Below are 15,769 nucleotides of genomic sequence, written 5' to 3'. Positions count from 1 at the left end.
TCAACTTTTCCCTTAAAAGTATTCTTATTGAAATGGCAAATTTCATATTTGAGGATAATCCGTACTCTGACCAACATGATGTATAAATTGTGCTAATATGTGAAACAACACTTCAGTACTACAAGGAATTATGATTTTACCATCATAGTAACAAAAATAACAAAAAAAATAGACACTGATAAATGGAAAACAGGCACATTGGTGCACTATTATCTATTATTGGTGGACCTGTGAATGAGTACAGCTCATTCTGGAATGCAATTTGGAATGGAACATACAAAATTAGTAAATAGTGAATTCTCTTTGACATAGCTATGCTATTGCTATGCCTGTATGCCAAAGAGATTAAAAAAAGAGAAATATGCTAGCAGCTCTTTGACTGATTGCAAAAAAACTGGAAACTAAGGGAATGTTCATCAGTTTAAGAATTGCTAAATAAATTGTGGCATATGAATGTGATGGAATACCATTGTGCTATAAAAATGAGGGAATAGATTAATTCAAAAAAGATATGGAAAGACATGTATGAAGTGACAGAAGTAAATAAAACCAGAAGCATAATTTCAACAATAAAATGAATATTATAAAATAAAGAATCTTAAAGGCTCTTATAACAGATGAAGAATGGAATGGGAAAAGATAGGACAACATTTTGTACAATAAGATTAACACTGTACAAACAGACAACTTTCAAACCTATAAGAACTATGATCAATGATGACAATTCACAATATGGCTAATACTCAAACACCTTCTAATTTGGTAGGACAGGCCAAAGTTAATAATCCACTGGCACAGGCTATGAGAATCAAATGTCAATGGCATGTCATAATTCCATATTGAGTAGGACTCACCCAACCCTTCTGATATTCCTTAATATAATTCCTTGTATTTTGATAACAAATAGTATTTAGAAAAAGACACCATGGAGTAAAGGTTTGAACCTTGAAACAATTAGAACCTGTATTAAAGTGTTGCTTTTGCCACATTAGATCTATGACAATAAGCAAATGACTTTTTTAAAAGTGGAAAAAAATTATTTTGTATATGCAAATACATGTCAAATATTGTAAAATATTTCCATCAAATTTCTCTCAACACTGAAAATTATGATGTTCTATTCGATAAAAAGTAAAAGTTATTATCTTTTTTTATTCAATTACACAGGAAAAAACAGAATTTGCTCTTTCACATTCAGCATCACCACAACCCTCATTATTCCATCTGTACTCCACCCAAATACTGACCTGTATAGAGTCCAAGTATTCTCCCATTTAATTCCATTCCTATAGACCAAAGGGAAATATTTCAACTGGCAATGGATCATTTAGGTTTTTGAATCTCAGCAATGTTTTACATAACAAGGTCAAATGAGATCTTATCACTGGATCTCCAGATGTCGCCACTTTACAGTTGAAGCAACTGAGGTTTGGAATGTTTGCCTTGCCAAGGATCAGAAAAGCTAATGTATGGTAGAAATGGGAATATAGCCCCAATAATAAATGACTCTCTCTACTCCATTACTTGGTATATTTACTGTACTTGCTTATATGTATATATGATATTGCCCCTAGTAAAACTGATCTTTCAGAAGGGCAGATCCTACAATGTCACTCACCTTAATAATATAGTCTAGTGACTGCCTACCACCAGGAATGTTGTATCAGATAAGATAACAATTTAAAGTGCTTAGCATAGTGACTGGCACATAGTAAGTACTATAGAAATATTGTTTTCTAGTACTCTCTGTACCCTTAATTACCTCATATGTATTTTGTATATATTCTGTATAAACTTACGTGTACGTATCGTCTCCCCAATAGCATGAAAGTTTCTTCAGTGCAGAGACTAGGTCACTTTTGTCTTTGAACCTCCAGTGCTTATTACAATAGCTGACACAGAGTATGACCTTCATAGATTTTTGTTGATTTAACACACACCCCCCTCCACATCCCTTAACGTCTTTACCTATCTGGAATAGAAAACTTCCCCATTCTAAGGCAATAGGGCCAATTTTTGAGCCTTAAATTTAGGTATAACTATCAAACTATATTTCATTAGCTGAGAATTCTTGTAACAAAAGTCACCAAATAAATGAGTCATTAAAAGATAAAGAAAAGTGAGGAATAATGTGAAAAAACTACATTTTGATGCATTTTATAAGCTTTTATCTTTTATGTTTTTAAAATAAACTTAGTTTTCCTTGAAAATATGTCATAGCTTTCATAAAAGATAAAAAGAAAATTTTAAAAATTTTTATGTAATGCTAAAATAAACACTTTTACTTTTAGTATAATTTTATTATCGTTCTTATTATATCATAATTATTCCTATTATTATTTCATTATTTCTAATGATTTTCCTTCAGAAAAACCATTATTTGATTCTGAATGCAGGCAGGGAAAACCACTCATTGAAAGACCAGTATTAACAAAGAAGTCCTTTAATGCCAAGTATTTGGCAAAATATCAGAAAATAATAAAAATGGATTCTTGGAACAATTCCATAATCAGAAATAATAGACAGATTTATGGATTTGAATTTCAAGTTTTTTGTTAAGTAGACCTTCTTAAATATTTTTGATCAATCTAAATCAATGGAGAAAAAAAACATGAACCGTAAAAAGTATACTAAAAGTTATTAGTTGGCATCTATGTAGTCACAGCATCAGAGGATGACAAATTTAAACACAGAAGGAACTGAGAGGACATGTAGTCCAACTCCATAATATAACAAATGAAGTAATAAGGTCAGAGAAGTGAAGAGACCAGCCCAAAGTCACTCAGGAAGTAAGTGACAAAAGCAGTAATCTTGGTGTACTTGCTAAAAAAAGATTCTAATAAAATATTTCTGTAATGGTTGGAATAAAGTATAGGAATGAGCAGTTCAGCATTTAATAGAATAGATCTTTCACTTGGATTGTGGATGATTTATAAACCTTTAAAGTTATGACAATGTGTTATTTAACTATAATAACTCACTTTTCTCCTAACCTAAAAGTGTCATGTTTATGTGCATTTAAATTGAAATAAATTAGTATCATTTTAATAAGGGAGAAGAGTTAAAAACTTAAATATTGCTTGAGACATATAAAGAAAACCCAAGGTGTTAGAAATCATAATCACTTTTAGGAATCACAAATTTAGAGTACACTTAATAATACATTTTGTTACCAGTATGTTTTTACATCATTTGTTTTCTGAACAGTGACAAACACTACTAAACATTCTAGTTCCATTATTAATATAATAAATAAAATCAGCATTAAAAAGATTGAGGGAATGAGAGATACTGGAAAGATTTACGATAAGTATCTAGGAACAAAATAGCAGAATTGTATGATTTGACCAATTAGAAACTGGATCTTTGAAAATGTAAAGTTTTCATTCTCCACTCATCATTGCATTTCAGTCAATGAAACTTTTTTTGCCACTGTTCACCAAAGATAAAATTCTAGCAAAATGATGTATTGGGTCGATTCATTTTAGTTCTACCTTAAGGGTATCTTTTAGACATATACTTCTACTTTAATTACCTTTTTTGTTGAACTGATCTTCTGCCTTCACTCCAATTATTAGTAGCAACCAATGAATAGCAAAGTTTTCAATTTCCACAAGTTAGGCTTTTAAAGAGGTTTATTTTCAGGGCAGAGACAAAAGGCCAATTATTTTCTCCTATTGACATTCACAATGCACTTTGTGCAAATCTATTTGAGTGTCACAGAAATCCTATGACCTAGGCAGTGCAAATACTGTTACCTCTATTTTTCAAATGATGAAACTGAAGAAGAGTGATATTATCTTGCCTAGCTTACAAATAGAGAAATCAAGCTTCACCTTCACATATTCTGATACCAAAACATTTAACTTTCCTTTCAACTGAGCTAGTCATCACTATTTCATAAATAATTGTAACCCTATACCAAAATAAAGTCAAAATGCATACAATTTAGTTATGAGGGTGGATACAATAGGCAAACTAGGAGAGAAAGGAATGGTTTACCTGTCAGATTTGTGGAAAATGGAAGAATTTATGACCACACAAGAAATAGAGAACATTATTAAATGCAAAATGGATAATTGTAATTAAATTGAAAAGGTTTTGCACAAGCAAAGCCAATGCAACCATGATTAGAAGGGAAGCAGAAAACTGGGAAACAATTTTTACAACCAGTGTCTCTGATAAAGGCTTCATTTATAAAATATATAAAGAACTGAGTAAAATTTATAAGAATACAAGTCATTCCCAAATGTTAAAAGGTCTAAGGATATGAACAGGCCGTTTTAAGATTAAGAAATTAAAACTATCTATAGTCATATAAAAAATGCTCTAAATCACTATTGATTAGAGAAATGCAAATCAAAACAACTCTGAGGTACTAGATCACACCTATCAGATTGGCTAACATGACAAAACATGAAAATGATTTTAAATATTGGAGAAGATATGAGAAAATTGGAACACTAGTGGTGTTGGTGGAATTGTGAACTGATTCAACCATTCTGTAAAGCAATTCGGAACTATGCCCAAAGAGCTATGAAATGGTGCATACCTTTTCACCCACCAATACCACTTCTAGGTCTGTAATCCAAAGAGATCATAAAAATAGGAAAAGGACCCACATATATAAAAATATTTATAGCAGTGCTTTTTGTGGTGGCCAAGAATTGAAAGTTGAAGGGATGGCCATCAATTGGGGAAGGGGTGACAAGTTATGGTATATGAATTTAATGGAATACTATTTCTCTATAAGAAATGATGAGCAGAAATACTTCAGAAAAACCTGGAAAGACTTACATGAACTGATGCTGAGTGAAGTAAGCAGAAGCAGGAGAACATTTTACACAGTAACAGCAATATTGCCCAATGACTAACTGATAGACTCTACTTAGCAATGCAAGGCTCTAAGACAATTCCCAAAGATGCACGATGGAAAATGCTATCTATATTCAGAAAAAGAACTATGGAGTCTAAATGTAGATGGAAGCATATTATTTGCTCTGTCTCTCTCTGTCTCTCATTTCTTATTTCCCATGATTTCTCCCATTGGTTCTAATTCTTCTTTATTACATGACAAATGTGAAAATATGTTTAACATGCATGTAAATGTAGAGTCTGTATCAGAATGCATGTTATGTTAGGGTGGGGGAGAGGAATGGGGAGAAAATTTGGAACTCAAAATCTTATGGAAGTGAATAGTGAAAACTAAAATGAATGAATGAATTAAAATTCACAAACAGGTCAATACTATCTGAATTTGTAAAGTAATAATAAATTGTGACAAACTTTAATAACCAGTTATATAACCGATTAACTTTAATAACCAATGCTAAAATAAAGGAATACTAGTTTCATACACATCCTCTTCAAATTTCTTGCTTCAAATGCTCTTCCATGTCAGTTTTGCTAATGCATTACCACAGCTTGGCTACAATTTAACCTGGCTTTTATATGTTCTTGAAGCAGTAAATTAAGAAAGGTTCTATTTAAGTCAAGCCTATTCTCTTTACAAGGAAAGTTGGGCTTTTTTTTTTTAATTTCAAAAGACATTATATATATATATATATTTCTTATTATCAGCAAACTAAAGGTGCATATTAAGTTAAAAAGTTTTGTCATTTCACAGGAAAATTAATTCTCTAAAATTTCCACAACTGCTATAATAATACAATGTTCTTAAAATTTTCATCTACATTTAGGATCAAGTTAAATGGTTCTAGATATGGTTAACAGTTATAGCTATAGATAAAGATAAAGTTAGCTTACAAATAGATATCAATGAGAGATATATAGTCTGCATTTAATAGAATGTCCTTTGTTTTTGAAATATGAATGAAGTAGCATAGCAATATGATTTTTGAAAATCTGCAGTCTTATGAAATTAGATGAAAAGACTGCAAAATGGTTCATGAGTCCAGTCATTGGGGATTGCCACAAGCTTCATCAATACAGTTTTGTATTTTAATTTCTCAATTTTATCATTCAAAATGAGTTGTTCTCTCTTTGATCTTTCAAACTATGTCACAATCACTCCATCTGTTCCTGTTTGACAGTATTTGATTTCCTCATTGCTTTGACTAAAGACCTGTTGCAGCTTTTTCGTGTTCCTGCTCTTCCATCCTGTTCATCACTATCCCACTTTGGGTCATCTCATACAATAGTTGCTTAAGTTCCCTGCTACCATATGCTTTTTCCATGATGTCAAATTGCAAAAAAGATTTTCATGAAGCTGGGCTGATCATATTCTATGACATTACTGTCAATCAGTTCTTACCACTAATTAACTTCTTTCTAAGATGATATTGATGAAAAGTTCTTGGAACAAAGCAGGCTCTAACGAATTCATGTTGAATGAATGAATAAATGAATGAACAAATAATCTGCAAAACCAAGTGAGATATCTCAGCTATATTTATAATAGCTTTCAATTTTTCTCCAAGTATCAGCACTGTTTTTGACACGTGTTCAAATATCAGATGTTATAAACAAGGGAAAAGTTCATTATTAACCAAGATAAAGAGGATCATATATACTGCTTAGCACAGTGTCTGGAACATATTGTAAGTGCTTAATAAATACTGTTGACTGATTCAAGATAAAATGGATAATTTTATCACATAAAACTTTAAATTTCTGCAAAAAAATTAATATAGCAAAATTTAGAATGGAAAAAAGGTAGTTGGGTGGGGAAATTCTTCATAAGTTTTTTGCAATAATAGTCTTATTTTTAAGACACAGGAGGAACTAGTTCCAATTTATAAGGCTGAGAACTATTCCTTAATTGATAAGTGTTCAAAAATATGACAGTTTTCCAAAGGAAAAAATCCAAACTATCAAGAAAACTATCAAATGTATGAAAAATGCTCTAAATTGATAGATTAAGGAAATGTAAATTTAAGCAACTTTGAGATTCTTCTCATACCTACTGGACTAGAGAAGAGACAAAAGAGAAAGGTAACAAACAGCAGAGGGGAAATAACACAATAGTACACAGCTGGTGGAATTTCTTTTTCTTTAAGAAAAGTATTCACTGATTGAGTAGTTGGGATAGATAAATTCACTTTTAGAAATCAGTACTTGAAAAAAATAAAAATATAAAATGAGAAAACACATACCTGAGGAAAATTAGTTGTTCCTATGTAGTCATAAAAGCCCAGCTTGCTAGGTTTATTGATTTTATTTTTTTGTGATTTCAGGTCCTTTGTATTTTATAACAAAGCTCAAATAGGGAAACTGTATCATACTTCTTTTTGGATAAGTTCTTTCATACCATTGGGTAATTTTATGCATTCAATCATTCATTAAGTCAGAATTTTTTGAAGAACAAGAAGTGGATATATACAGGGTAATGTAGTGTATATAAAACACGTTCTCTGCCATCAAAAGGCTTATGATTGTGGGCTGGGCAGTATACATCTAGTGAAAAATATAGAACAAAGTCAAATTTTCTAAAGCTCTTCCCTTCTTTTTAATGGTGCTCCCCATTTAACAATGGCACAGAGATAAATCCTATCAGATGAATTATTAGGATTAACTATGTAGGAAAAAGTTTCCAGTTATCCATAAAAGGCAAGCTTCTAGCAGAGCTTTGGTTACATGGAGCCTGCTTTCCAGTTACATTTTCTCTTTTTGATTCCTTTTATTTGGATGCTTTTTTATTTTATTTTACTTCATGATCCATCACTCCCTTCTTCCTGCCTCAACCAACACAGATTGTGATCCCTCCATGTAAATAAATGGTCTTCATGAGTTGCTGTAAGCAAACAAATTCATCATTTTGTAATGAATCTTTTTTTTTTCAATATACAAGTGAGAAGTCATCTACAAATAGAGAAATATCTGGAGAACTTCACCATTTATGGAGGAATCTCTCTTCAACTTGATCACAATGGTGTACATTTTTATTAAAACTCTGTCTTCTCATTGACTGTCTAGCTTGGTATTGATAAGTCAGACAAGGACAACAAAAAGGTATCATGACAAATCCTTTGGGGACTGCATTAAAACAAGAGCAATGATGTACTCTTGGTGAAGCTATGAAATGTGCAATGTGGAATTATTCCCAAAAAGTCAGATCCAGTAATATCACTACAGCACCTCTATCCCAAAGCAATCAACAACGGAAAAGGACTCCTATGGTGGGTGTGTGTGTGTGTGTGTGTGGGTGTGGGTGTGTGTGTGTGTGTGTGTGTGTGTGTGTTGTTTTTGTGCTGACAAATTCCTAGAAACAAAGAAGATGCCCATCTATTGATGAAGGGTTGAAAGTTGAGTAGTCTTGGAACTGACATGTACCCACAATACTAAAACTACCTTTTGCTGCTTCCTTTGGACTCCTCCAATCTCTCTACTTGAAAACTTCTGAGTTGAATCATGGTGTTGAATAGCAAATAGTTTTGATTAGTCATCACTCCATTTCTTTCTTTAATCATGGAATTCTAGAGATTATATAATCGCCATGGATTACTACTCTTATGTAAGAAATGACAACAATGATAATTTCAAAGAAACAGGAAAAATTATGAAGTCATGCTGGGTAAAGTGAACATAATAAGGAGAATTGTTTATAAAATAAAGCTATTTTAAAGATAAATTATTTTAATGAATTTATGAACTCTGACCAATACAATGACCAAACACCATTCCAAATAATGCATGCTACCCAACTTCTTACAGAAAGGTCATGGATAGGAGATGCAAAGTGAAGTATTGGAGATGGCTAATGCTGGAATTTGTTTCACTTGAATATGTATAATTGTTCCAAAGCTTTAGTTTGGTTCTTCCTTCCTTCCTCCCTCCCTCTGCGTCTCTGTCTCTCTTTGTCTATCTCTGTCTGTCTGTCTTTCTCTCTTTTTTCCTCTCTGCCTCCCTTCTTCCCTCTCTTCTCTCCTGTTCTTCATCTAATAATGAAGTGGGGAAAATATTTTGGAAAAAATACATATAAATATGCAGACAGCCAGAGAATCACTGAGCAAGTCATCAGTCTGTTATATTTATATGTTTAGCAAGAAATTTTTCATATGATGTTAGCATTACACATGGAAACTTTCTTTTTAGGGAAAAGCCATTTGTGTTGTTTCACTTTGCTGAGTTAAGTACTTCTTGCTATTAAAACAAAGACAGGAGGGATTAGATCCCCTACACCTCTTAGTAAATTGTTTAACTATGAAAGATTCTTCTGTTCTAGGAAATCAGAATAATCCTGCTTTTTCCTTTCTCATTATTTTCACTGGGGAAAACAATTCCATTGTATTGTGTCGGCCTTCTATTGAAGATATCAACAAGAAGAACACAATTAGAAGACATAGATAGATTGTAATCTGCCCAAATGGGGAGAATGTCAACATTAATGAAAACATGAATCCATTAACATACTGAATTATATCTTAAAATATTTATCTATTGTAGTGAGGATAATATGACTATACCCTAACGATTACAAAAGAAGTATCCATAGTTATACTCAATATGCACTATACATTTTGCTCAGCATATTTACCATTCTAAATAAAATTGTTTTACTTAGTCTAACAGTAATATTTTCTTTTTTTGAGAGTATACTATCTGAAATGAGCTGGTGATACACTCAATATACAGGGAAGGTATAAAGAGCTAGTCTAGTATTACAATTGGCAAGGAAGACATAATTCAAAAAGAAAATAACTTGCAAATAGATACTTGAAAGTTCCCTGTTTCTCAAATCATGGAAAGGTTATTATCTAACTATAGGTCAACATATTCAAGGAATGTCACAATTTTAAGTAATATATAAATTTCTCTACACACATAGTATTCTCTCCCAACATCAATTTTATTATTATTTTTTTTTCCAAGAGAAGCAAAGAAATAACTTGCCATTTCCTCTTGATCAAACAAAAAATATTTCAAGGATATAGTTAAATATACAATGAAGTTCTCTGATACCATTTATTAAATTATCCCTCTAGAAATTAAATATTATCTTTCTGAATAGTGAAATGTTTTCTGTTTTATTGGTTAGGTGCACTACTTGAAAGTATTTGGGAAGTTACTTAAAACTGCATTCTATTCATTTTTCAATAAACATAAGTTTAAAAACTGAATGCAATACTCCAAAGGGAGATTCTCAAAGTAGTCCATGATTCAATAAAAATCTCTCATTTTGCCAGTGAAGAAACCCTCAGCAAAGATATCACCCCTCTCTGGCTTTAGTAAGTGGACTTCATGAGTCTCTGCAGCCAAAATATCTGTTTTTTCCTTCTAATAAGTCTCTTGGTACTGGGAACAGCTGGTGATGAGCTTCTCTATACTTAACTAGGCTTGATCCTAAGACAAGACATTTAAAAACCATGACCAACTTCACATTCCAAGCCTTTCCAAGAGGGAACCTGCATTTCCAACCAGATTGCTCTTGGACTTCACTGACAAAGTTTTAGAACTCAGAGTCATGCTATCAAACAGCACATTTTTATTAAAAATAAGAAGCAGAAAACCATTGCAATAAATGTTGTAATTGAAATTTTAACAATAATTAATGAGTTTTCTAAATTAGATCCAAGATAAGTAATTAGATTCATTTTCTATACTTTCAAGATGAAATTTTTATTTTATATTGCAATATTGATTAATTTTCAAATGATGTTTCCTTTATCCTGGCATGTCTTTTTACACTCGGGTGCTTTATACAACTAAAGATTCTCCTTTTCCCTATTCAATTGTTTTCCCTACTTCTGTATTCAGTTGAGACATATAGTATTTGATTTAAGTATTTGTTCCATATTGTATTATGATGAAACACATTACAAAAATAATCATGAAATACATTCCATAGCCAAAATCAATACCTCCTAGGTGTGCAATCTATCTCTGGATTGACTCTTTAAATTGAAATGCTTATTTTAGATATATAAACAGTTATACAGTTTTGATGTCTTTTCCAAAATACAAACAAGGCAAATAACTCCCTTGATAAATAGTTCAGATATTTGGTGAAATGTAGTAAAGGATTTTTTTTTTCCTTTACAGAGAGCTTTGTAAACCTCTTTGCATCTATATGAAGGTAATGCAACCATTAGATTCAGCTATCACAGAACAGCTAATTAAAGGTATCTCATATGCTTCATTTTAAAATGTCATCATTAATAATTCAAAAAATTCCTATTACAGTGCTTAATGTGGTGATAGCTATGTAAGCAAAATGAACCTCTGGCAGGTCCAATCAAGCTGGAAACTCAGAATATGGACCTACTGAAGGATTTTCCTCTCATTAGAGGACAAACTTAATTAATTTCAAAAGGCTTGTCACCTGGAGACTGGCCACCAAGTGATGAATGTTTTAGTTACAGCAACTCATAACACAGATGCTACAAACTATGCCAGTGGAGGGAGTAACCACACTGATAAAATTATAGACCTTAAAGTGTCAATATAGATAATTTTTGTGTCTGATTCCTTTTCATCAGTGCTATATTGTGCCTCTGCCAAAACAAATTAGGTTTCAAAAACTGTTCAATGCAAACAAAGGTATAGCTACGTTTTGAAAACTAGTAGTTTGACCAAATTCAACAGTGATCCTTTTATTCTGATCTGACAAAAGTTTTATCAAGGGGATAGAAATATATTAAAGTCTAGAAGGTGTATTCTTCACCTTTCATAAATTTTTATGATTTGATTATCTATGAAAAACCTCCTGATTAACAGTAAAAGAATCATCCTATGACATTATTTCTTTTTGAACTTATTATTATTACTGTCTAGGTTTCTTAGTTGATTCCTATGCAAGGAATTCTGTCAATTTTTGAAGTAACTCAGTAAAAGTTATAATTGATTATGATGTCAGAGAGGGCATTTAATTTGAAATCATTCTTTTTATATGTACAACTAAGGGATGATAGATTAGCATATTAAAATATTTGCATTGATCATAGAAATTTGTTAATCCTAAATAAAGAATCATTTATTTTAATAACAGTGACTATCTCCGTAATGTACTCTGATGCTAAACAATATTAATTAATCTGGCATCATCCATGAACTAAGAAACAGGGACCCAGTCAAAAATACATCCATAGTTGATATTCCTGAACTTCCCAATTGTTTTAAGCACCGTTGAATAAAAAAAGTTAGACAATTGTTAGTATATAACATGATCCTTTTACAGTTAAACTTTTAGAATGAGTCATTATATTTTTAGATGCCATTTCATCACCTTCAATTCGCAAACCCTTGTAGTCAAACTTCTGAGCCTACCTCTTGACTGAAATTCTTCTCACCAAGGTCACTGACAATCTTTTAACTGCTAAGTCTTCTCTCAGTCTCCCTTCTGTTTAACCTATCAATAATTTTTGACTTCATTGATCAATCACCTAATTTTACAGGACACTCTCTCTTTCTTGGCCTTCTGTAGCATTATTCTTTCTTGGTTATTTTCTGAACTTTCCAACCACTGCTGATCTGTAAGTGTTGATAAAATCCAAAGCCCTGTCCTAGGACCTCTTCTCTCTCTATAACCCTTCTTTTAATAATCTAATCAGCTTCTGAAGGTTGAATTATCATCTGTATACAAAAGACTTCCAAACCTACATATCTTCCTTAGTCTATGTTCTGACCTCTAGCCCTATATTACCAATTGCTTCCTGGGAATATCTACCTGAATATCTGATAAACATCTACAATTCATTATGTCCAAAAACCATAACATATTCTGTATTCCACAAAATTTATCCTTACTTCAAACCTTTCTTTGGTGGTACCAACATCTTCCCAGTTATCTATGTTCACCATCTTGGAGTCAGGCTTAGCTCTTCCTTCTCCCCTTCTCCCCCACCAATAGCTAATCACTTGCAAATTACTATAAATTCTATCTTCACAACATTTCCATCTGCCTTCACTAACCATTCTATCTCTGATTCTCATCACATCTCACTTGAATGCTTCCAGAAGCCTCATAAACCATCTCTCTGATTTATCTCTCTGCTCTCTTCAATCCACTCTTCACGTAACTGCCAAACTGATAATCCTAAAACACAGATAAAACCATGGCTCTCCCTTCTTCAAAAATCTTCAGGGACTCCCTATTGCTGCTAAGATAATGTCCCAAAACATCCATTTGACATGGAAAGTCCATCAAAACCTGAAGGACTATCATCTTATTTCTTACATCTCTCCACCAGAAATCCTCTGTTGCAGTCAATTTGTTCACTAGTCGTTCATTACACAGCATTCCATTTCTTGATTCATTGCCTTTGAAAAGTCTCTTCCTCCTATCTAAAATATACTTTTTCTTCACTTTTCCCACTTACAACACCAAGCTTTTTAAAAAGAACAGATTAGGTGGTACTACCTACAAAATGCTTTTCTTGATGACCAAGATTCCATTAATGGAGTTGGTGTTATCTCCCTTTTGTAATCACTTTGCATGTGTTACAAACTTATACATAAATATTCATGCATATACACAAATATTTTTATATATGTGTGTGTATGTGTATGTGTGTGTATAAAAATGTATTCAGGATAGGTTTCAATTTCATTGAAAAAGATGTGCCAAGGTCAGGTATCCGCTATTGATCCCCCCATTTTCAAACTCCCTTTTGTGTGTTTTCTTCCCCCATTAGATTGTTATCTCCTCAAGATCAGGGACTAACATGTGCCCAATGCTAAACAGTGCTTGGTGCCCTTGGATTCTTAATAAGTGCAAATTGAATTAAAATTGAATGTATCAGTGTGTCTCTATGTGTGACTGTGTCTGTATACATTACATTTATTTATTTTGTATATAATAAAGTAGAAGGAAAATTACTTGAGGTCAGAGATTATTTCTTTGCTTTTTTTTTTTTTTTGGTAGGAAAACAAGGGAAAGGCCTTATATTACTAGTACTCAATTCCTTGCCCAGGTGAAGTGACTCCAAATGTTTGGTTACTTAAAGTCAACGACCAAATCAGAAAAGAAAAGTAATGCCCAAACTCTATGTGTAAGGTTGCTTACACACCTCATCATGAAGCCTTCACTTACCTACCCACAAGAAGTGACTTCCTTCTCCTTTGAACCTTATAGTATTTATCCTAAACTTAGGACTTAACGCATACTGCTTTTTATTCTCATATTTTTAAACTTCTAAGATTTAGAATTCAAAAGGTTCTTTTTTAAGAAATCAATCCCAACTTCTTTATTTTATATTTAAGCTTTCTTTGTAGATTATAAGATTCTTGAGGTCAAATCTATCAATCCATCACTCAAACTTCCAACCTATCACTACACCTCAGACATAAGAACTACTCAACAAATAAATATTAGAGGAATGAACTTTCATTGTCACACATGCCAGGCTTTCACATCACATGATAGAAAAATGAAACCATCCTTGTTTTAAAATAAATTCAAGGACAAGAAGGTATACTGGAAATAATAATTATGATTGTAATAATTATTATTTTTGTTATGGAGAGGGGAGGGAATAGGCATTTGTTAAATGCTTCCCATGTGTCAAATACTGTGAGATGCATTTAATAAATAATATTTTATTTTTATATCATTATTATTAAGGAGCAGGAGGTAGACAAGTAGGCAGAAGGCAGCTAAATGGAACAGTGAATAGAAAAACTGACCTGGAGTCAGAAACAGCTGAGTTCCCATACAGCCTCAGAAACTTACTAACTAACTAACCTCTCTCTCATACATGTATACGTACGTACATATCTATATCTATATCTATATCTATATCTATATCTATATCCACATATGATCATGGGCACAGTCAATTTACTTATCTACCTTAGTTTCCTCATGTGTAAAATGGGGATAATAATAGTATTTAACTTCCTATATTATTGTGAAGATCAAATGAGATATTTGTAAATTCTTTGTTATATAAGTATAAGCTATTATTATTATTATTAAAAAGGTTTGTTCAGCTTTAATTGAATAGCAAGAAAACAGACACTAATACAAAAGTATAGCTTTTCATTTGATATTATTTGTCTGGACTAATTTACATTTGCAACATGTGATATCAATAAAAAAATATTTTTATAGAGTCATACCTCCCAGGGTAGCTGACAGCAAGAAGTGAGTCCCATATTTCTTGATGAGGTTTTCCGTGATTTGCTGAAGGGTGGGTCGACGTCCCAATAGTCTTATATTGCGGAAGAATTCAGGGGCAAGAGGAAGTGGGGAGCCAAGGAAATTTCTTCTCTCCACAGCAAGGTTATTTACTTTCCAGCGGCCAAACTCTCTGAAAAGCAAATTTACTTTTATTCATAAACACATATTCTGTCCATATGTTTTCATTTGTCACATTCACTTGATAGTTAGCCTGGGGTCACTGTATTACAACAATTCTCTGTTGTAGTCATCTGTCATCAGCTCTATTGAGGAGAAGTGACATTTATAATGAACATAACTAGAGTGAACACTCCAATACCGAAATGTGAAGAGAAGTGTTATAGTTTCCACTGATTTGCTTTTACATGATGACATGATATAAGAAGGAAAGCAGTTGTGATGTATGTCATGGGAAATATGGTGGCCTCAAAGTCAGGAAGTCACGAGTTCCAGTTTTCCTTCTCATTCCTACTAGCAATGTGAGCATGGCAAGCTATTAATCACTCTCAGCACCCCCAACCATAACTTACAGATCCCTTGCTAATCTTCATTGATAGAAGTTTACACAGCAATAAAATCACTGGTCCAGATCAAATTAGCAAATAAAACCTTAAGGAATAATCAGGAAACAGGCAGTCATTATTTGGTAAGGAAACTATTCCACCTCCTTATCTGTTGAATGTAATTCAT

The 15,769-nt window shown here is 32.4% G+C and overlaps 1 protein-coding gene across 4 annotated transcripts in view; it reads right to left on the bottom strand.

Annotated features, from left to right (window-relative positions):
• BRINP3 (BMP/retinoic acid inducible neural specific 3) overlaps nucleotides 1-15,769 on the bottom strand; it is a 536,581-nt gene that overhangs the window by 215,452 nt on the left and 305,360 nt on the right. For all 4 annotated transcript variants that reach the window (XM_072648361.1, XM_072648360.1, XM_072648359.1 and 1 more), the window contains exon 3: nucleotides 15,019-15,209. In XM_072648361.1, the coding sequence (XP_072504462.1) occupies nucleotides 15,019-15,209 (191 nt within the window). The remainder of the gene's footprint in view (nucleotides 1-15,018; nucleotides 15,210-15,769) is intronic.

The sequence above is a fragment of the Notamacropus eugenii genome, chromosome 2 (assembly GCF_028372415.1).
Source record: "Notamacropus eugenii isolate mMacEug1 chromosome 2, mMacEug1.pri_v2, whole genome shotgun sequence".
In the NCBI taxonomy this organism is placed as follows: Eukaryota; Metazoa; Chordata; class Mammalia; order Diprotodontia; family Macropodidae; genus Notamacropus; species Notamacropus eugenii.
This window is presented reverse-complemented; position numbering and strand designations above follow the sequence as displayed.